Source organism: Phocoena phocoena, chromosome 15 (assembly GCF_963924675.1).
Source record: "Phocoena phocoena chromosome 15, mPhoPho1.1, whole genome shotgun sequence".
NCBI classification, from domain to species: domain Eukaryota; kingdom Metazoa; phylum Chordata; class Mammalia; order Artiodactyla; family Phocoenidae; genus Phocoena; species Phocoena phocoena.
In genome coordinates, this window is record NC_089233.1 from 632,121 (window position 1) to 655,025 (window position 22,905).

Genomic DNA, 22,905 nt, shown 5'->3' on the forward strand with positions numbered 1-22,905 from the left:
GGGGGCTTCGGGAGCAAAGGGAAGGGGAGCGGAGGCTACTCGTCTACCCGACTCTGAGCTCACCTGCCGAAAATACCTGCTACTCGCTGGGTTTACATTTCTTTCTACAAGTGTCTTGTGAAACTCCTGGGTGAAATTCTCTATGTATAATTCACACACTACTCTCCGAACTTAGGAAATCTACTTTTAGTTTTAAAGGCAGTCCATTGCTAAAACAAGCAAGAATATGTAAGCGTCGCCAAAGGATGACAGATTTTTATCTAAAAGATAAGACCCATTTACAATCCCTTCAAACTTAAAAAGAGGTTTGTATCAGTGGGTGAAAAAAAGCTGTTCAACTGGAAACTTCCCTGAAGACTGGTGGGACTGAGCTCAGTGCCAGAGGGGGAGAAAAAGGCCCAGCAAAAAAGGGGTTACATCCGGACCTGTGGGAGGTGCCCGCCCGCCAGCCGCGGGCCTATAAAGCCTGCCTGCGGCCGCCAGGGGCCAACCAACCGACAACTGCCGACAACCGACCGGGATGCCTGCCGAGGACAACGGGCTGGCCTCCGGAGCCTCCACGCTCCTCTCTGGCGTCCCGCGAAGGTCCCGATTCCACCCCCAAGTCCAGAATCGCTGCCACCCCCCAGCCGTGAGCGCATCCCGGAGGCTGGCTGAGCTGCCCTCCCAGGGACGGGGGACGGGTCTGCTCAGAGGACACACGCAGGTGGCCAGCGGCGGCCGCGCAGGTAAGCGTGACCCAGGCTCTGGGTCTGTGTTCGGGTCGGCGCCGGGACGGAGACGGGCCGGGCAGACGGGGCAGGACGTCTCGGCTGGGTGCAGCACGAGACGGTGCACAGCCAGGGCAGATGTGCACAGACCGGGCGCCTTCAGCGAGGGCGGCTCAGCAGGAAGGGTCTTTCAGGACGCCGGCTGAACACAATGCTAGCTGCTTTCCGTCCTGTTTTGTTCAAACAAGCATCTTCTCCAAGAAGATCGCCAGGGCTCTGACGGCGGCGCTTCACTTACTCCCTCAATGAGGATGCCCGCCAACCCGAGATTAATTTAATGTATAAAAGATACCTCGTAGGCCTGACAAAAATGTGGTTCATTTTTCTAGATCTGGACAAGCAGTGGCAATCTGAAACAAAATGATTCCTGACTGCTTTATACTCAACTTTCTATTTGTAAATTCGTGGCCAACTTTCCCGAGGAAAGTGTGTCAGCAGTAAGATTCGTGCTCACCTTTTCATCAAACCACCATGAAAACAGCATTGGTCAAGGATCAAAGACCCGTTGACCCGGGAAAAAAGTGACGGCCAACACCTAACGAGCACAGGGGAGGGCAGGTGTGTCTCAAGGGCTCTGCTCACCTTGGAGTTTCCTGAGAATCAGCGCAAAACTTGCCAAAATTCCCACGTTTAAAAAGCAAAACAAATACTCGAAGGGGTTTTTACAGAGAAATTCACAAACAGAGGCTTTAAACATTACAGATGGAACCTGAGAACAACGGCATTCATGTGGCTCAAACTGGGAATACCTACCAAAGATGAATAAAGAACACAACACAACGAGTAAAGTCCAGTTTGTCAACCCCAGTGAAGCAGAGGTTATTGAACCCTTTTAAAATAACTGACACCAAGGTCCCGATTCATCTCTTGCCTCTTTTTTTTTTAGAAACTCTATTTTCAAGCAATAGGTCAGTAAGCACCGGCTGCTCTGGCAACTTTGAAAACGCTCCCTGGCCACCTCCCAGGAGAGGCAGAAACTCTCCCAGGTGGTCACTCAGGCTCCTCCACCCCGGCCCTGCCGACGGGGCCACCCCACAAAGCTGGGGCCACCTTGCCCCTCCCCAGCCGGGATGCCCGAGACCGCAGACCCTGCCCAGGGTGCCCCGTCAACGCCGCAGAGCCTCTGGGGAGCGCGCTGAGCAGAGCCTGTGTCAGGCCGAGCGCGTGAGCGGCCACCAGGGCGAGACGGTCAGAAGCAGAGGTCTGGGAGGGTTGCTCTTCCTAGCCTCCAAGTCACAGCGTTTCTAGGTTGCAAACAGCAGTGGAGAAATACATTCGGTTTTACAATAATTTGTCAAAACAGTGAAAAAAATTCAAATCTTATTTCCTGAAACAATGACCACCTTTATTTCTCATGTTCTCTCATTCCATGTTCTGAAAACAGTTCCGTGTTCGGCACCCAAACTTAGGGTTAGCCGAAAATGCTAGACTTCTTTGATCTGTATTATTGCAAGAAAAAAGACTCTGCTCTACCTCTCACCAAGCGTGCTGGGCCCACTCCCTTCCAGAAAAGGCCGCTTTTCCCCTTCCCGTCTTAGTTCTCTTTCAGCAGCCGCCGAAATAAAACTATTTCGTCTCCTGAGCACAGCCCTCCTAAGGCTTCCACGCGAACATCCAGCCGTGCTCCCTCCTGAGCTGTGTCCGGGGGCCTGAGCGCGCGTCACCGCCAGCTGCACTCAGACCCGGTGGCCCTGGGGGCCCTGGGGAGAGAACACGGGCCGTGTTCTGCCCTTGACTCCCCTGCTCCAGCACAGGGCCGGCCGGCCCTCCAAGCGGAGGGGACACGTCCAGGCCTGCCCCGCGCGCTCGTGTGCGGCACCGTCCCGCATCATCAGCGAGCCCTGGAGCCGCCGGGCTTGAATCCTCTGCTCTTGCTTCCCCAGGTGCCCGGGAGTGAGGGGCTCAGGTGTGGCGTGGACACAGCCGCAGACCCAGAGGCCAGGCAGAAGCACAGGCCAGAGCGTAGGCGCCGACCTCCACCTCCGGTTGCACAAGTGCCCCTGGGGCCTGCTCCGCTTTTCCGGATGCCTGGCTCGCTTCCAAGAGCATCCCCTTTCCTTCTCAAGAGGGATTTCCTGTTAAAAAACGGTTTCTGGGAGCCTTGCGGCAAATCCTGAGAGGCCGGCTGTCCCTCCGGGCGCCCGGCCCAGCATGGAGACGCCGCCGGGCGCCTCCAACGGCTCCTCCAGCGGCCTCGGCCTGCCCCGCGCGCTGGCCAACAGCTCGGCCGCGCTCTCAGAGCAGCAGCAGCGCGCCGTCGGGCTCTTCCTGTCCTGCCTCTACACCATCTTCCTCTTCCCCATCGGCTTCGCGGGCAACCTCCTGATCCTGGTGGTGAACATCCGCTTCCGGGAGAAGATGACCATCCCCGACCTGTACTTCACCAACCTGGCGGCCGCGGACCTCGTCCTGGTGGCAGACTCGCTGATCGAGGTGTTCAACCTGGACGAGCAGTACTACGACATCACCGCACTCTGCACCTTCATGTCGCTCTTCCTGCAGGTCAACATGTACAGCAGCGTCTTCTTCCTCACCTGGATGAGCTTCGACCGCTACCTGGCCCTGGCCAAGGCCACGCGCTGCGGCCCGTTCCGCACCAAGCCCCGCGCGCGGCTGAGCTGCGGCCTCATCTGGATGGCCTCCGTGTCCGCCACCCTGGTGCCCTTCACCGCCGTGCACCTGCAGCACAGCGAGGACGTCTGCTTCTGCTTTGCGGACGTCAGGGAGGTGCAGTGGCTGGAGGTCACGCTGGGCTTCGTGGTCCCCTTCGCCATCATCGGCCTCTGCTACTCGCTCATCGTCAGGGTCCTGGTGACGGCGCACCGGCACCACGGCCTTCGCCCGCGGAGGCAGAAGGCTCTGCGCATGATCCTGGCCGTGGTGCTGGTCTTCTTCGTGTGCTGGCTGCCCGAGAACGTCTTCATCAGCGTGCACCTGCTGCAGCGTGCGCCGCCCGGGGCCGGACCCTGCCAGAGGTCCCCCCGCCACGCGCACCCGCTGGCCGGCCACGTGGTCAACCTGGCCGCCTTCTCCAACAGCTGCCTCAACCCCCTGGTCTACAGCTTCCTCGGGGAGACCTTCCGAGACAAGCTGCGGCTCTACCTGGAGCAGAAGACCAGCCTGTCCGCCCTGAACCGCTTCTGCCACGCGGCCCTCAAGGCGGCGGTCCCGGACAGCACCGAGCAGGCCGAGGTGAAGTTCAGCAGTGCCGTGTAGGGGGGTGGGGTGGGGGGTGGGGTGGGCGGGAAGGGCCGGACACTGTGCCCCGCGCAGCCCTGAGGCACCCTCCCGCTGGCCACTCACACACAGAGCTTCCATCCATCTGGGTCATGAGCACAGGGCACGGACCCCCGCACACGCTGGATCATGTGGCAGATGTTTCTGACACCGCCAACGAGAGCGAAAAGGAGGGGGACACTGGGACGTGCCATACATTTGCCATTTTAGAGGAACAGAACTCACGCAGCTAGCGTGAACTGGAGGTGGCGGAACACTTTCCGCGCCGGCGTGTGTGTGTGTGCGTGTGTGCTGAGTGGGAGGACGCCGGGTGCCCTGCACCTCCCGCCAGCCTGGGGAGGGATGTTGCCGTGCGCCTCCTGAAGGGCAGAGTGAACGCAACGGTAACAACGACAACGCAGACCCCTCTCGTCAAAACGTAAAAAAGAAAACCAACTGAGTCTGGGAATGTCCAGTCTTTGTCAATAAAGTACAACCATGCCGATTCTTCCGAATTCTCCACCTGAGCAGCTCCCTAAGGGGCCGGGTGGGGGGGCACTCAGAGCCCCAGCAGCAGGACCACCCCTTCCTCACCAAGAAAAAGCTCCCCAGCGTCTGGAGGCGCCCTCACTGCCCGGAGGACTCTGCGGACTCCAGCCCAAGCCCCGGACGCTCCTGGCACCTGGACGGTGCCTGACACGGGTGCCACACGCTCTCTGGGCGCCAGGATAATCTCTACTGCAAACGCATCACACAGCCTCGCTCTTCTAGGGGTTCTACAGGGCTGGGCCCACCCGCCCTGCCCAGGGCCCCCTCCTCCCCAGAAGTACAACCAAGATGGGACGCAGCTGGCCTCGCCGGGAGCACGGTGAGCAATGTTTAAGTGACAGGCAGCGAGGCGTTTTTAGTGTTAACAGTTCTCGATGAGCGCAAACCTCCGACAGAGAGTATCTGTCCCAAGGAAATATCTGCGTTCAACAAGCGCCGTCTCCAGTGGCTCAAGCTCCACCGAAGCCTCGCTTTCCACACAGACTCGCATCTTACGAGGTGAGAGCTGTTATTAAGTTCCCTGACCCCCGCAAGTCCCCATCGCAGGAGCCCCAGCACTGAGGGCTCCATCAAGTGCACACTTGCTCTCATCCCCGCTGGGAGGGTGGTGATGGCCGGGACAGGGACAGACAACGTGTTAGTGAACGGGGCCTGTCCCCGACCCTCCAGCAAACCCAGGAGGTGCACGCGCGGCCCCAAGAGTCTGACTTGACCGCTGGAAACCTTAAGCAGTAACGACACAGCCAGGAACCAGGCCCCCTCCCTGTGTGCTCGGCTTCCCCTGGTCTCCACGCGGAAGCCATGCAAAGCCACCCGAGGTCACACTCCCCGTCCTTCCCCAGAGGTGCCCGACATCAGGATATCTGGGTGGGAACTGCGTCCGACCGAGGCCCTAAAGTGTTGATTAGGGACGGGGCAGCCCTCACTCCGTGGGCTGGCTGGGTGTTCACAGAACCACCCCCCACCCCCGCTGGCTAATCAGAGGCAGCTTCCATCCCGCAGTCCCTGGTTCACCTGAGATCACAGAGCAAACCTGTGCTCCTCACACCTGACACACACCCAAGCAAGCACCGAGGCCTCGAGAGCTCTGCGGGCAGAGACATGAGTCAAACAGGGCCCCGCGCAGCACCTGCCACTCAGCTCTGGAAGCCCATTTCCTGATCTGCAAAAACAGCGGCACAATGGCTCCGAGGGCCCGTCGGGGGGAAGGCAGGTACAAGGCAGAGGCCCCGACTTAACCAAAAGGGGTTCTTACTGAACCAGAAGCTGGACCAGGTGCTCCCGGAGTCCCTTCTCAGCCGAGACCCGAGAGCCCTGGCTCTGGGGGCAGAGCCACGATCAGCGCCCCCAGCGGGCTCCGAGCAAGTACAGCTGCCCGCCGGCGCACACACGTCCTTCTCGGGGCGTTTATCTGAGAGCGGAGCCTGGTTTCACGATTTTCGCTAGAGCAGCACAAGGTAAAGTCAAGGCGTCCGACGGCTTTGCTGTTTCCTGGTAACCCCGCTCTCCCGGGCAGCAACGCTCTCCGAACCCCACCAAGAGCACAGAAGTGGAGAGCAGCCAGCACGGAAGGCACGGTGTCAGCGCCGAACGCGGCTTCCTAACGTCCCCTGTGCTTAGTAAGTCACTCCCCTGAGCCTGGGAGGGCCCTGCGGGAGGGCTGTGTACCCACCCCGTTGGAGGGAAGGCTGGGCCCTAACCTCCGTCTTGGCCGGGGTGTGGGGGCACCTCTGAGACGACCCTAAACCACCATGGCCGAGCACATTAGCGAGGGTGCTGCCCTGACGGACGCGGAGACGGGAGGGGGAAGGGCAGGCGGCGAGCACCCGTGGGCGCGCGTGGGAACTGGAGTTCGGGCTTCAGCCCCAGTGTCTGTGGCGGGAACGTGCACGGGCGCGTGTGGTGTGCGTGTGCCTGCTGGGCGTGAGCACCTCAGACGCGGACGGGGTGTGTGCGGACACACTGCCACGGGCGCCTGTACCTTCCCCAGCCCACCCTGCCCAGGCCTGGGCCTCCAGCATCCATACCCTCACAGGAGGCAGGCGCCTCGGGGTCCTGGACAGGGTGTCCTGCCAGGAGGCGGGAAGCATCAGGACAATGACAGGGCCACATCACCAGGACACAGGGACCCAGCTCACGGGTTCCCACTGGACGACCTGGGCAGTTTGAACATGGAGATCATTAGACGGGTAAGTAACCCTCAACTACTGAAAAATGAGAATCCACGAGTCCACCCGATAACAAACATAAATATCACCTACATAAACTGAGCAATGAAGTAAATACAAGAACCCACAGAAATGAAGGAAGGACTGAAGGGAGGAGTGAGTGACTAGACGGGAAGGACCCTGCTCAGAGCAGAGGCCGGCTGACTGGTCCGGCAGAGGGTCCTGGAGGGCTCGTCACACACGACTGTCGCGCAGCCTGGGACAGGCGAGACCCCTGACGTGGCTAAAGCAGGGGCACTCGCTGGACCAGGAGCAGGACGCCCGACCGCTTTACCGCGGGGAACAGTGACCAACAGCACAGAGACGGGACGGCCCGCAACTCGGGGCTTCCGAGGAGCCCACCCGACGGGAGTCCAGACGCGGACCCCAGGGCAGGGAGTGCATCCCCACGTCCGAATCCAGGATCACAGCCAGAATCTAATGGGGAGGAAGCACCACCCGGTCCGAAACAGGGACAGGAGGCAGCCTCCACCCACAACACCACATCACGAGAGACAAAGGAGGCGAAGGGCTGCTCCAAATTAAGGGACGGTCGGGAGACAAGCATCTAAACCGGAACGTGGTCCTGGGGAGGACGGTCCCAGGAAGAAAAAGTGCTACAAGCAGGGGGTCAGCTGGTGGAAGTGGACCCCCCAGTAGACTAAAGTATCACACTGACGCTCGACTCCCCGAGACCGAGGGCCACTCTGCCACTGGGGGACGTGAGGTGATGCCCTCACGCTAAGGGGACACACGCAGCGCGAGAAGGCATGAGCACTTGAGGCGGCAAAGCAACTGGGCCAAGTGTGTACAGTGTCAGCTCCACGCTGGGGTGCACACGCAAAGGGGTCAGAGCAGATGCTCCAACAAGTCCTTGTGCACGAGTGTCCACGGCAGCTCCCATCACAGGAGCTGGCGGTGGAAACAACCCAGCTGTTCATCCACAGGGGAATACAACTCGGTCCGTCCACACGGCTCCTTGGCCCCAGGAGGGCATGAAGCATGACACCTGCTGCAACACGGGGGAGCCCTGAACACACGGTGCTCCGTGAGAACCAGTCAGGAAAGGACCGCACCGGGTGAGTCCGCTGACGTGAAACGCCAGAGCTGGCAAATCCGCAGACAGGAAGCAGGAAGTAGGTGCCCGGCGCTGGGGGACGGGTGGGCAGGGGCTGCAAACGGGGACAGGGTGAAGCAAGCGTCTCTCGTTAGTGACCCATGACGGCCATACCGCTGTGAGCCCCTGAGAATCACCGTCGCACCCAAGTGCAAAGGGTGCGGGGACAGTAGGCAAGCTGCATCTCAGGGAAGCTGCTCCTGGAAAGAACCGGGCGCAGTACTGGGTCCTCTCCCACACTGCCTGCCCTGCTGGACGTTCAGCCCTGCAACACGCCTCGAGGCCACCGTCCGCTTCTGCCCACAGAGGGGAGACAGCCTGCACGGCCTGAAAACGTTAAGGTTTAAGCTGTCTGGGATCTGAGAAGCTTCCGCTAACGTGTACTGCAGGTGTTCTCAATAAAGTTCTCTCTTCTTCCTTACTGCCTAGTAGTTCAGGTTTTCTTTTCTTTTCCACAGTGGGAGACTAATCATCTGGGGTGTCTTTTGATATGTTTTTAAATCAAAAATAAAGGGAAAAAGACTTCAGTCAAAACTATAGCTGAATGTACTAGGTCACGCTCCGGCGCTTCATAAAGCCACGAAGGCCGGTTTTGTCCCTGTGACGACTCTCTATGGGGCACCCAGGGACCTGCGGCCTGGCAGTATGGCCAGCACCCGGGCAGGGCCAGGGGGGCATCCCTCACCCACCGCCTCCCCAGGCACCCCCAGCTCTCTGCGGCACGAAGGAAGGGCGCGAGGGCAGAAGGGTGCGGATCGAGCGCCGTCTCGCCGGGGCGCTGGCTCAGAGCCCCGGGAAATAGGCACGTCCCAGCTACTCCCGTGCCGCTTCCTCCCCAGCGACTTCCGATCTGTGATAGAGCGCCTCCTGAGCCGGGGCGCGGCGGCCGCACAGAAGCGCCTCCTCTCCGGCCAGGTGAGGTGTCTGTCTGAACATCTCCTGCATCAGTCGTTATCACGGAGGCCTGCCTGCCAAGCACCCTTCTGGGGCATCACCGAGGCCTGTCTGAAGATGATGCTGGCACTTAGCCTCGCAGCTGGGGGGACTCCAGGGACAGTGGAAAGGGGGAGGAGGAGGGCAGAGTCACCTGCGCCAACCCCGCTCCCCACTGAGTGCCCACCAGCCTCCTGGTCAAAGGTGTCTGAGCCTCTGAGCCCACCTTGCCTGCTGGCACAGCCTGCAGACCCCAGAAGGCCCGATGCAGCCTGCATCAACCAGCAGGCCCTCAGGGAACGGCTGTGGGTCCGCAAGACAGGGGTCCCCAGGAAGTGGGGACACCGGCCATCAGAGCAGGACCCGCCCAGGCTCCTCAACACCAGGCGCTGCGGCCGACACAGCACCACGAGGCCTGGAGAGTCTGGGAAAGGCTCTTCCGTCCCAGGACGCTCCACGCGCCCCACAGGCACCTGCTGGAGCCTTTGCCTTCAATGCCCAGTTCAGTGTCGTCAGAAAAGGTCAGTTGCTCTGAGTTCATCTGACTTTTGCCAAGGTCCAGTGGGTGGGGATCTCATCCGGGAACAAGGGCTTTAAAGGCCAAAGGAACAGAGAACAAAAGTGGACGAAAACCTGACTGAAATTCTAAGCCTTTATAAGTAGGTGGAATCGATCTAAAACTTATCACAAGAAATCAGCTGTAGGGAGTCCTGGAGAGTCCAGTTATTAGAAAGAGCGCCGTCCCCATCTGTCCAGGGGTCTGGTCCCGAGGACAGTGGACATCGGATGCGAGGTCTCTGAAGAGGGAACAGACCCTTCACGCAGAGTCCCTGTTCCCGCACTGCTCCCTCTGCCTGGACCCCACTACTGCACTCTCCCACCTCCTGCCGCCCGAGCTCCGTGAGAGGGTGGGCCATACCCTGGTCTGGACAGGGCTCCGCACGGCTCGGGCCTCCTGTACGGGCTGGGCCCCTACATGGAGGGAGCCTCGGTCCCATGCTGGGCCGCCCCCCACCAGACACATGTGGGTCCCCCACCCCCAGGAGACTCGGGCTCTTCCAGGGAGGTCACAACAAAGCCCACAGCCAACCAGACAGGAGGTGGGCCCCGCCCCCTGCTCAGAACATTCGGTCTTCAGCAGATAGGACAGTTTTCTTTGCCGACTCAACAATGTAAACCGCCCAGAAATGAAGAAAATCACAGCAGCCACGGTTTCAGGTCGCTAGTCTCACCCTTAGCAGAGTCAACAGCACGGTTTTGTCCCTGAAGCCACAGCGCAGAACTCTCCCCAGGGCGGCTGCCGTACCTTCCCTGGGTGTGAAGAGTGGCTTGCAGGGCACGTCCCGCTGAGCAAGTCCAGTGAGGTCCCCCAGAAGTCCCATCTCCCCACCCTGACAACCGTGGTAACCTCTGCACTGGGCAACATGTGTAAAAGTCAGCCCCTTAAAGACATGGAAAATCAGAAAGGCCGGGGTCTCCCAGACCAATTTCTGGAAGAAAGCTTTAAACAGGGGATGTGAGTGATGGAGTGTGAAGCCGCCACAGGCCTAGCTGGGAAACGCCATTAACAGTTTTTCGAAAGCAGCGGCTGCGGGTGGGGGTGGGGGAGGGGGAACTGGATGAATGCGTCCAGCGTGTCCAGGGAGGGGACACAGAGAGCAGGGAGAGGCCGCTGCGGCGAGTGGGGCGGGGCTTGGACCAGGAGGGGGGCACTTGGCGTGGTGAGGGCGGCTGGACTCTGGGTACATTCTGAAGTCAGCAGGGCTCGGCAGGACGCCCGGATGGAAGAGACGTGGAACATGAGAGACAGAAGGACAGACTGTGTGGTTCTACTCACAAGGCTCCGGGGGAGTCAGGGTCACAGAGGCAGAAAGTAGAGGGTGGGGGCCAGGGCTGGGGGAGGGGAGGGGGTGTCCGTGTTTCATGGGGGCAGAGTCTCAGTTCGGGAAGATGAGAAAGTTCTGGAGACGGACAGTGGTGACGGCTGCACAACAGTGAGAGTGTACTTAATGCCCCCGAACTGGACACTGAGAAACGGCTAAAGCGGTTGATTTGATTACGTTACGCATATTTTACCAGAATCAAATTAAAAAGAATAAAGAGAAGGGTTTTTGCCTGAGCAGCGATGTTGCTGTGATTTCTCTGGGGAAGGTGGTGGATGAACGCCCGGGGAGATGGAGACCTGGACTTTGGGCAGCGAAGTCTGAGGTCACGGTCGGGCACCCAGGCGTCCGCCGAGGGGCGAGGCTACAGGTGTGGCGCACGCGGAAAGTCTGCGGGAGCCACACACGTCGGGCGTGTGGCAGCAGCCCCGAGAGCCAAGATGCCAAGGGAGCGCGGGGCGGCGCGGGGGGAGAAGAGGGCTCCTCGTGTGGAGGGAGCGGGCGCCATGGAGCGCGCACCCCTCGGGGAGGAGCGGAGGGCAGCCTGTGGCTGACAGTGGGCGAGGCCCTTGGTCCACGGCCGGCGAGGAGAGTGGACCTCTCCTCGCTGATGGGGAGCAAGGGTGGGGTGTGGAAGCAGATGGTCCCCGTCGAGCCCTCAGGCGAGGCTGCAGCCCAAGGGCTGAACCAGACAGTGTAGAGAGGCCCCACCCAGACCCCCACGCCCAGCTCTTCGAAGCCCCAGAATTGTGCAGTAATTTGTTACACAGCAAGAGGTGACTAACATATAGGGCTTATCCGGCAGAAGCGAAGACCTGCAAATCCCAAGACCTTGCAATTCCACCCCAGGCCAACACCCCAGAGAAGCTGTGTCTACCTGTGAGGGCATCACCCATAACTGCCAACAACTCAGAGGACCTAATGGATGAAGTATGTTCCTGCGTCAATAAAAAGTAAGAATCTAGAGCTACGACAACAGCATGGAGAACGCTCACAATCAACGTTAGTCAGCGAAGCAAAACACAGGGGCTTCCCTGGGGGCGCAGTGGTTAGGAATCCTCCTGCCAACGCAGGGGACACGGGTTCGATCCCTGGTCCGGGAAGACCCCACATGCCGCGGATCCCACTAGCCTGAGCTCTAGGGCCCGTGAGCCACAACTACTGAGCCCACGTGCCTAGAGCCCGTGCTCCACAACAAGAGAAGCCACCGCAATGAGAACTCTGCGCACTTCAACGAAGACCCAACGCAGCCTAAATAAATGAATACATTTATTAAAAAAAAAAAAAAAAAAGCAAAATACAGGAAAGCGGGGATGGTGGCGGCGGTGGGATGAACTGGGAGGTTGGGATTGACATGTATACACTAATATGTATAAAACAGACAACTAATAAGAACCTGTGGTATAAAAAAATAATGATAAAATAAAATTTTTTTAAAAAGCAGCAAAATACAAAAGTAGAATGCAATTCCAACCATGTAAAGTTCAACCGCAAGCAAAACCAAACTATTATTTAGGGATGCATCGCAGGAAATATTGATACAAGTCTAAAGAAAAGCAGGGGGATGAAAGAGGCGCTGAGTTTTGTTTCTCGACCCAGCTGTGGTTTCCTTTAAGCTGTATGTACCTCCTATTTGCTTACTTTACAATAAAAAAGGAAGGAAAGAAATCCACCATACAAAGTATGCCTGTCTGCGGCCATAAATGAAATTCTTCCACGTAAATCACAGCTGCTCAGTTTAAAACTCCAGGCTCAAATCAGAATTTAATACCGAAAGTCACTACCATTTCCCAGGTAAAGGGGTCACCTTCACTAACCCACACTCCCTGCACCTGTTTCTGAAAGTTAGGTCAAGTAAAGGCTAGAAATTAGATACGATGCTGGTAACACCAGACCCAGAATTAGAAACTTCAATGAGAAAAGGACAGCGATTCTTTTTTGCCTCAAAATACAGTCTGAAGGAAAGAATTTCCCCTAAATGGGTAAGCTTGAGAAGAAAGAGCTGCACATGAATAGAGGAGCGACAGGGCAGGAAGATGGACTGGGGTGCGGGGGTAGCAGCCCACCACACTGACTTAACCCAAGCCCCACCCAAGTCCCCGGGGGCCCCCCAGGGCTCCAGCCAGGGGAGAACACGGGGCAGCAAGACACACAGAAAATGGCACATGGATGAGTGTCTTTCTTACAAACTACAGGGAAATGCAGTTTACATGCACGGGAATCATGGAACCTCCCCGCCAGTTACAAATTCCCACTCCCTCTTCAGACACGCGGGGCACCTGGGCGACCAGAGAGAAGAGGACAAGCGTGCCAGCAGCCCGGCTGCTCAGAAAACCCGCCTCCACCCTGGGGACCCCGATGGTTGGCAGGGCTCTGGCGCCAGCTACACAGCCCAGGCTCCAGGGCCAGGAGCCCTGCTCGGCCAGATGGGGCGGAACGCACGCCCATGCCCGGGGAACACATACTCTGCCAGGGCCGGAGCCCAGTCCACACTCGCCAGTGTGCCTGCACACACGTGCACACAGACACAGCCACACACACATGCCCTCATGACAAAGACCCGCAAGCACACGCTCGTGCAGACGTGCACACACGCACGCACTCCCCGTGCGCTGTCCGCATGTTGGCTGGCAGGGTCCCTGAGCCTGCCCTGGGGGACCCTCCGCGCCATCGGGAGGCACATTTCGAAACCCCCCTCTGGTCCCCCAGGCGTGGTGCTCCACTAACCTCTCCCGAACAGAGCCCACTGCGGAGGGCCCCGTGCTGACCACACGGCAGACATTCAGGGCGAGGCCAGCGGCCGGCCCGGCTGGAGGGCTCGGGGTGCAGCCTTCTTTCAGGCGAAGGAAGAGCAAGAGCTGCCCGTGTGGAGAAGCACCGTCTGCCGCGCGTGGGCCAACAGAACTCACTGCGCTTTACCTGAGCGGGAGGCCCCCGCCTCCAGGGTCGCCAGCAGCCCCCAGGCTGCCACGGCGGCAGACGGGCTGTGGTCCCCTGGAGGCTCCGTGCCCGAAAGGTCACTGTCACACAAGTCACCCTTCATCTGTCCGCTGGCTCCCTGCGCTCAGCTGTATCGTCAGGCATTTACTGATGAGACTCTTGCCCAAGGCTGACTTCCTGGTATGAAGTCCAGGACGCACACTTGCATTCACTACTTATGTTAAAACACAAACCGCCCTCGCCTGCCCTCCATCCCGTGAGCTCCTGGCACCGACACAGGCTGCGGCTCCTCTGCGGCACAGCACGGGGGAGGGGCCGGGGGCTCCGGGGGGTCTGAGCCCGCAGCCAGAACTCAGTGTAAACGGAGGACTAATTCATAAAACTGCTAAATCCCAACAGATGTAGAGATTTGCTCAAATCAGTTTCCATGCCCCCTACACAAACAGTAGTTCCACCCTCCGGAAAGGACATACGCCAACACGTCTCCCGCCCGCATCACCACAGAACACACGCAGCTTCCGCACACAGCGTGTCCCCGAGGCACCGTGTCAGCTATTTAGCACGTCACCCCGCGGCAGCCTGCGCGACCCCGTGTGATCAGGCCGTACTGTCTCCACTTGACGGTGGAAGCGTGGTGCCCAAGGTCACGACCACCCGGCGCCCTGTGTAAGCCTCTGTCCACCTGAGCCAAGCGGTACCAAGTCCTACCCCACAGCCCTGCTCTGACCCTGGAAGTGGGGCGGCGAGCTCTGGCCAGCGACGAAGGCGGGCCTTTCCCCGGCACCCCCCGTCTTTCCAGTAACGGGTGCCTGTTCTGACTGGGCTCCTTGCTGCCCAGCTGGAGGTCACAGGCCCAGGCTGCCCGCAGCTTCCTGGTCGGCTCCGGGAGATGAGGCCACTGACCCTCACTGTCTGCCCCGCCCGGCACTAACCACACATGTGGGGGGGGCTCCCACTGACCGTACACCAGGGCGGCAGCCCAGGGGCGTGAGGACGGCGAGGCCAGAGGAGCCGCGTCCCTGGACGACCCCAGGAATCAGCCGCGCCAGCCCGGGCCGCTTGCCTCCGCACTGTGAAATTTCCACCCTGTGTAAGGCGCTGGCTTTTGGGGTCTCCGCGTCACGGCAGTTGGCCTGTGCCCTGACACGTGTCTGTCCGTAAGCCTCCATCTGTGTCCAGCTCTTGGTCCTTCCTGCACGCTGAGCCCTGTGCTGGCGCCCGCCCCATTCCTGGCCATGGTACCACGACACACACCCCAGACCCAGGTCCCTCAGTCACACACTTCAGCCCCTGCCCCGTGCCAGGTGGGGCCTGGTTCCAGCCGTCCCGCACCTCCAGGCCAGGCAGGCTGCTGCGTGGAGGCGCCTGGCTTTGGTGGCCACCGTGCTAAGCCCTCAAGAACGGGCAGGGCTCTGTCAGGCCAGCAGAGGCTCAGGACGCAAAGACAGCATCGTCGGGCCAAACCTGGCGTTGGTGGTGAGCAAGGACCTCAACCGCCACTTTCCTTTGCCTTTTAAGACATCACCTCTGAGCACACACTCAGAGCTGATCCATACCTAGAGGCCAGGGCCTCCGGTACATGCAGGTGTGTCCTGACACCCACACCTCCACAGCCGCGCTCAGGTGTGCATCTGGGCAAACGTCCGTCAGTGTATGTTCCTGGGGTTGGCCCAGCTTAGACCAGCCATCCTCGGCCAGCAGAAGCCCCCCAGGGGCCATACGTTTACACCAGACGCCACTTCTGCCCCTCACAGCGGGAGACATGAGCGCTGTGCCTGGGAAAACCATCTTCAAAGCAGCAACTGTTTTCCCAGCTGTGAACACCCCATCCTGGGAAAGCTTTTCATTCCACTGCAAAAATACTTTTGAAAAGACTGAACAAATATTCGGCTTCATCTGTCCATTCTGGTATTTTAGACCCAAAACTGGAGAACTTTCTTGAGTACGTGGTCTGATGAACCAGTGACTAACATTCCTTGTAATCATGAGTGAACCTTCTAACGAAATAAGCTTCCTGAACTAAATGTGGTGTCAACTCACTTAACCGAGAACAAAAAACCAAGTGGCTTCCTGTCAACGGCGGGAAGTGGAGGTGATCTCAGCAGAGACAGAACCCCAGGCCAGGGGGTCGCAGTGATGTGTAAGTCCAGGGAGTGACTGCGGCCTCCTCCCAACGCCAGGACACAGAATACCCCCCAGCAGAGCCCCCCGGGAGACCAGGCTCTGGGCAGCCCTGCCATCACCGCGTGAGGTCCCTCCTCGCACAGAAGGGGGTGGTCCCGGCCCCAGCTTCCCTCGGGGACGAGGGGGGGCAACCCTGGGCTTCAAGGGATGCGGCAGAAGGATGGGGCTGCCTGACCCCAGGTCAGAGTGTGGTTCCGACCCCAAAATGGCCAAAGGACCACACAGCAGTGAGAGTTTAATCGTCACTCACGTCACAGACCGTCTGGGCTAAAGAGGGGTGGGGAGGCCTGCAAGCCAGGCGGGAGGAAGGCCCCGGCTCAGTCAGTGGGCCGGCCCCGCTCTGTGCTCCTTCACGTTCCCTGTGTTTCCCCCAGTGGGTGTGTTCTGCTGGTATAAGGTGGTTTTTTAAAATTAAATTAAGGATGATGTTGGAAATGACACTACAAACTGAGCCTGCACCAAGAGGCCCCTGTGCCAGATGCGCTTCACAGAGGGACCTTCACAGAGGGACCAGAGAGGGAGAGAGCGGGGCTTTCAGGGCGGAACTGGGGGGCAGGAGGGGGGAGCTTCCCTTTTTCAACTTTCCTTTATGATTTCGACGCTCTTTATTCAGGAAGTAGGCACAGCGGCGCAGGGCACGCAGCACGAAGTCCTCACTGGGATGAGGGGCTTTCATTCCCACGATCTTAGATGCCGGGGTAGTGGCCCGTGGGGACGTTACAGGACCTCCCGGACTCCAGGGCGCACGTGGGCACCAGCGGGAGACCTGGACCAGCCAGAACGAGGACCTGCCTCCTCGTCCCAGGTCTGCACTGGGGGAGGGGACAGCAGAGGCCATCTGTCCTGGCTGCCCATGGCCGGAGGGGAAGGCCGACAGGCAGGCGGAGGCTGGAGGCCTCTGCTCACGTGGGAGGGAGCGTGGGCCAGGGCGCGTGGAGGGAGCGTGGGCCAGGGCGCGTGGAGGGAGCGTGGGCCAGGGCGCGTGGAGGGAGAAGAGTCGGGAGGAGCGCAGTCCGAGTGGAAGGGCTTGGGGGGAAGCGGTCAGATCTAGGACGTCCTTTACCGTAGAGAAGACAGTGCAAAAGCGGCCAGAGAACATGCTACCCGGGGGACAGGGACCCTGAGACCTAGCTGCTCGCTCAGACACACACCCCGTGAGCACCTCCAGGCAACCCCCCACGCTGGTCTTTGGGCAGCTGGACCAAGTGAGAGACCGGTGGAGAGGAGCCAGACCACAGTGCACCCAGGCAGCAGAGAGAGGTCACTGGCGGGGACGAACAGGCCACGTTCTGATGGGGGGCGGGGGGGGTGTTCCTCCAGATCTTACAGAAAACGGAGCAGCTGGTGCTCCTGGGAGCCCCCCACCTTCCTACACTGACCAGGGAACCAAAGGGCCGGCACAGGCACCAACCTGGCGGCCGGCAGCGGGGCCCTGCAGCCTGGGAGTGGCCAAGGGGCTGTCTGTCTAGGGCAAAAGCCATAAAAATAACTTGGCTGGAAAAATATCTGAACCATTAGGAGAGAGCTCTCAGCACAAGGGTTTTCTCAAATCTATACAGAAAAGGTGAACTTTGTGACAGAACTGGTAGAAACACACAGGCAGCTCACGAGAGAAACAAGTGACGGTTCACGGTAGCAATCAAAGAAACTGAAGTTACAACAACCACGAGGGACCTTTTTCTCTCTGTCACACTAGGAAACGTGAAAGACGTTATGACACCCAGATCTGGTGTGGGCACCCTCACACACGGAGAAGACACTGTATCCACTGGAGGACACACCCCAGAGTATAAACCACAGAGCTCTCTCGGGGTGGCAGGATTCATCTGTCTGGTTTCTTCTGTATGTTTCTATTTCTTTTTTCCATTTGGCCATGTATATATAACTCAGGAAAAATAATAAACATTCCTTTTTTAAAAGTACATTTTGCTGAGCTATTTTCTGCTGACCACGAGGAAGCAAAGCTCACAAACACGGCCCTGGCTGACCAAGCGGCAATTAAAGCATTAGAAACCGACATGTGGACAGCTGGACTTGGGGGCGGGGAGGGGACAAAGGCGATGGGTCTCCACGGCAGCAGGACGCTGAGCAGTTTCCAACTCTTCCCTAACGGTTCAGAGTCAACAAATGAGCCGGCAAAACCCATTTTAGAGACAGAGGTACACAAGCTCGCAGCCAGCCTCCTAACAGAACATGGGCCCTGGGGCCGCAGCCGCGAGGAGCTCCTGGAAAAGGGGACAAGGACGTCACACAGCAGGGATGACAAGGGCCACATCGAGCACGGACGCAGCAGCACGGTGCCGCCAGCAGGCCGGGAAGGCTCTCCCGTACGGCCCACCCAGCAGCACCCAGAATTGATAAGGCCAACAGCACACATATCACCAAACTCTGGAAAAAAGAGAGTTTAATTCTGCTCCTGCCAGTTCCCAGGACAACTCCAGCCGTCCTCATCAACGTGAGCGCCGCGATCAGAAAGACTGAAATATTAAAGCAGCGAGACGCCAAACACCAGTGGAGATGCAGAGAAGCCGGATCCCTCGCACGACAGGGGCACGTACGGGGCGACCGCCACGAAGGTGGGTAGCTGCCGAGCACCGACACGAGCACGGACCACACGACCAGCCGTTATGCTCCCGGGCGATTTCCCCGGAGAGAGGAACACACGTTCATGGATGTTCACAGCACTTTGGTGGGAAAGCTAAGACGGGAAACCACCCGAGTGTCCTTCACTGAACAGCGAAGGGCTGCAGAGCAGTGGCCCAGGAGCCAGTGGTGACAGCAGCTCTGTGTCATGACACCTGCGGTAAAACTGTGCAGAAACGCACGCGCGCCCGCAAAACTAATGGCATGTGAGCGAGCTCTGTGTGCGGCATCGATGTCCCTCCTGGCTGCAACACCACAGTCTGTTACCAATGGGGCAAACCGGGCACAGGGCACACGGGCCTCCCTATAGCTTCTGCAACTTGCTACGTAACCTACAGTTATTTCAAAAATAAATTCTCTTTAACAAAAGCGAGAGCCCCAGGCCCTCGACATGAACGCTGAGCCCCTCGGCCACCCGTCCAGGACCCTCCAGGCAGGCCTGGGGCTCAGCCCGGAGTTCAGAACGCGGCTCCTGTCACAGCGAGAAGAGTCCACACCAACACCACCCGACGCCACGATGCAGCGCCACGCTCCAGGGCACGCGTGGTGGAGTAAGATCTGGAAGGACAGCGGCAGCCCCCTGCCCACCGGGCGTCTCACCTCAGTGCTCCCCGATGCCGCGGTCCTCCTGTCATCAGCCCTGTGTGGGGCGGTGCCCGCGGCAACCTTCAAACGGCAGCCAAGAGCCCAGAGGCCCCCGACCTTCCCGGGGCGGCGGCAGGTCGGTGAAGCCACGGGCCCAGGGAAGGGCTTCCTGCCGTCGGAGACCAGGAGAGCCCGGAACTCGGGGCAGAAAGATCTAGTGCCTGAGCAACGTCGGCTGGGGAGAGGCTGCTCTGCAGCCGGGGAGCAGCTCAGACTCGGGGGGCCCGGGAGGGGCTGTCCTCCCGGCTGTGGGGGGACTCCGGCCAGGCCAGGGCCCCTCCACCGCCCCTCTGGGGGCGTCAACGTCGGCCCCACGCCTGGCACCGCCAGCCCGGCCCTGGGGGCTCCTGCCCCGGAGGCAGTGCTTGGCTGCGACAGAGACCCCGGGCCGCCGAGCCCAGATGCCCCCCAGGAGGGGCTCCCCAGATCCTGAGTTGACTTAGACTAACTCTGACGAGGGGGGAGAGGGGACGGCAACCAAAACCATCGACAGAAGTACAAAACCAACCACTTCTGGAAAGCGAAGAGCCGGCAGGAGGGGAGGCGTCTGGAGCCCAGGAACCATGGGCCGCCGCGGGGCTGCTCCAGCCTGAGCGATTCGCAGGGCCGGGAGTTTGCCCTTGGGCTCAGGCGGCCTCCGGCAGCGGCGAGGGGCCGGAAATGCAGCTCAGGGCCCCCGGGTGGAGGGTCAGAGGGCGGGACTGATCCGGGAGGGCCCCTGGGGCCGGCTCATGCCCCCCGACCGGCGGTAAGCACCCAGCCCCTAGCTACGCCTTCTGGCCAAGGGACCGGGGCTCCCGTGCCGTCCCTGTGTCGCTGTGCGCACGTGTAAGACACGTGTCTCACACTGGGCTGCGGTCAACGTTTCAGAGTGAATGATCTGGCGGAATCACACTGAAGTCTCTGGTTTCTTGAGAAATGCTCACCTTTTGAGATAAAAGAGATTCGAAAAGGTGTGTCTGACTTTAGAAGCCGTAACTGGTTCTTTGGGGAGAGGTTTTTATTGAGGGGAGGGGTTGTGTGTTTTCCATCGCGTTGGTAGCTTGAATCTTACCCCGTGCTCTCCAGGTGTGTGTGGGGACAGAAAAGCCTGCCACCATCCTCGCGGACACGTCCGACCTAAGGGTTACCGGTGGCCAGGCTCAGCTTCCCAAAGCCACCCACACGCTGTCTGCTACTTAGTGCAAATCAGAGGAAACTGGTGAAAAACAGCAACTACTTCCACGGTCGGAAGCCACTCGCTATCAGATTTTCTATGTTGCGTGAGATTTTTCCACCCAAACAGGAACCAATGTGCTTGTAAACCCGACATTAAGCGACGTGGTAAGTTAACCACAGCTCCATCTAAAAACGAGTAGAATCTGACATACCTGCTATTTTTTGGCTTACAAGTATAGGCTGAAAAAGCCACTGCAAATCACTACCACTAGGAGGACACCCTGAAGCTCCCTAACCTCTACCCCACTCCCCACCTCACCTTATTCACCTGCCTTTAGAAAACTCTCAGGTTATCAGAATTCTTTGAAAAAAAGATGTAATAATTAACACTCCCACAACCTATTACATTTATATTACATATAAATTAATGCAACATTAAATAAAATCTGTTTTCAGCAGCACAAAAATCCCAATTTTTAATATGTATTTGCTGAACACGTGTCGCAATTTGATCTCAGGGAGCTGCTGCTAAGTTTTATCGGTTCAAGAAAAGTTAGGTTAAGGGTCAACATGGAGAATGTGAGAAAACAGGGAGAAGAAGAAAAACCAGAAGGTTGGCCAGGCCAAGAGGATCAATTCCAGAAAGGAAGTGGGGCAGAGGGAATGTGCCGGACGGTGGAGGAGCACAGCACGTGGCTGAGTCAGGACTGACGGGAAGAAGGGGGGGGACCGAGAACCCCAGGACATCTTCCACCCTGGATCACAACAGGCGTGCAGTCCTGCACAGACCCGCCTTCACCACAGTGGTGCATTTAATGGTATGTTACACAGAAAACAGACAAACGAAGTCCACACCAGGTGTGCTATAGGGACACTGTCCAGGTCACGTACTCACTGAGAAACAAGTTAGATCTCTCCAGAGAAAACCATAAAACTTTCCTGAATGACATAAAAAAACAACCTCAATAAAGCAGGAAAGATTTCTCAGGAAATCTGAAAGCGGATTGCAAAATTCAAACCAAAAAGAAAATATGACAAAGGCCCAGAACCCTGTCCCAAAAAACAATAAGTACTTAGTGTATTAGATATTAAAACGTATTTTTAAGAACTAAAGTATTAAACAGTGTGGCAAGGAGCAAGTTAAATTATGGTACAACAAGATAACAGAATATTATACAACTTTTTAAGAGGATATAGGCTATTCCAACAAGAATTCTAAGACAATTCAATAAGAATAGTATTTTCAACAAATGGTGTTGAGACAACCGGACCCCCATATGCAAAAGAATGAAGCTGGACCCTTACTTCACACCATACACAAAAGTTAACTCAAAATGCATCAAAGACTAAAATGTAAGAGCTAAAACTATAAAACACAGAAGAAGGTACATCTTCTCCTATAAACCTCCACGATCCTGGATTTGGCAATGGTTTCTTAGATATATATGACACCAAAAGCACGGGCAACAAAAGAAAAAACAGATTAATTAGACTCATCGAAATTTAAAATGTCTGTGTTTCGAAGGACAAGAAAGTAAAAAGATGGGAATTCCCTGGGGGGTCCAGCGGTTAGGACGTGGCGATTTCACCGCCAGGGGCCTGGGTTCGATCCCTGGTCGGGGAACTAAGATCCCCCAAGACGTGCAGCCAAAAAAAAAAAGAAACAACAACAAAACAACAAAACAGAGAGAAAGTAAAAAGGCAAGGGACATTAGAAAATGTCTGCAACCCACAAATCTGATAAAAGAATTGTACCTAGCAATCATAAAAAACTCTTACAACTAATAAATGAGACAGTTTTTTTTTTTTTGCGATACGCGGGCCTCTCACTGTCGTGGCCTCTCCCGTTGCGGAGCACAGGCTCTGGACGCACAGGCTCAGCGGCCACGGCTCACGGGCCCAGCCGCTCCGCGGCACGTGGGATCCTCCCGGACCAGGGCACGAACCCGTGTCCCCCGCATCGGCAGGCAGACTCTCAACCACTGCGCCACCAGGGAAGCCCCAAATGTGACAATTTTTAAAATGGAGAAATGTCTATTCAAACCCTTTGACCCAAGAAAATATACAAATGGCCAAGCAGCACATGAAAAGATGCCCAACGCTATTGACCACTGAGGAAATGCACGTCAAAACCACGAGAAGACACCACTTCACGCCCAGCAGGACGGCGAGAACCAGAGAACAGTGCTGGCAAGGACGTGGAGAAAGTGGAATTCTTACACGAGGCTGGTAGTGGAACGAGACGTAAAACAGCGCAGATGCTGCAGAGAAGTCTGGTGGTTAGGAGTTAAGTACAGAACTACCATACGGTCCAGCAGTTTCACTCCTGGGTCTAGAGCCCAGGAATTGAAAACAGGTATTTAAACAACAACGGGCACACGAATGCTCCCAGAAGCACTGCTCACAGCAGCCACAGGTGAACACAGCCTGACCAGTAACGAGACAGAATGCAGCGTATCCACATAAAGGAATGTTATCCAGCCACGAAAATTCAAGAGTGAAGCTCTGACACACACGACCACATGGATGAACCTCGAAAACCTGATGCTAAGTGAGGGGACTCAGACACGATGTGTGACGCAGGTCACATACTGTACGCTCCCTGTACAGGAATAGGTAACCCAGGGAGACAGAACGGGGGGGAACCGGAGCTGGGCGCA

At 57.8% G+C, this 22,905-nt stretch overlaps 2 protein-coding genes across 2 annotated transcripts in view; one reads left to right on the forward strand and one right to left on the reverse strand.

The window, feature by feature from the left end:
- The window catches only part of C15H7orf50 (chromosome 15 C7orf50 homolog), an 87,179-nt gene that overhangs the window by 55,418 nt on the left and 8,856 nt on the right, over positions 1 to 22,905 (reverse strand). The gene's annotated exons all lie outside the window — the stretch shown is intronic.
- GPER1 (G protein-coupled estrogen receptor 1) lies at positions 2,772 to 3,986 on the forward strand. Its single transcript, XM_065892779.1, has one exon. It carries the CDS (start codon positions 2,922 to 2,924, stop codon positions 3,984 to 3,986), a length of 1,065 nt encoding a protein of 354 aa, XP_065748851.1. The 5' UTR covers positions 2,772 to 2,921.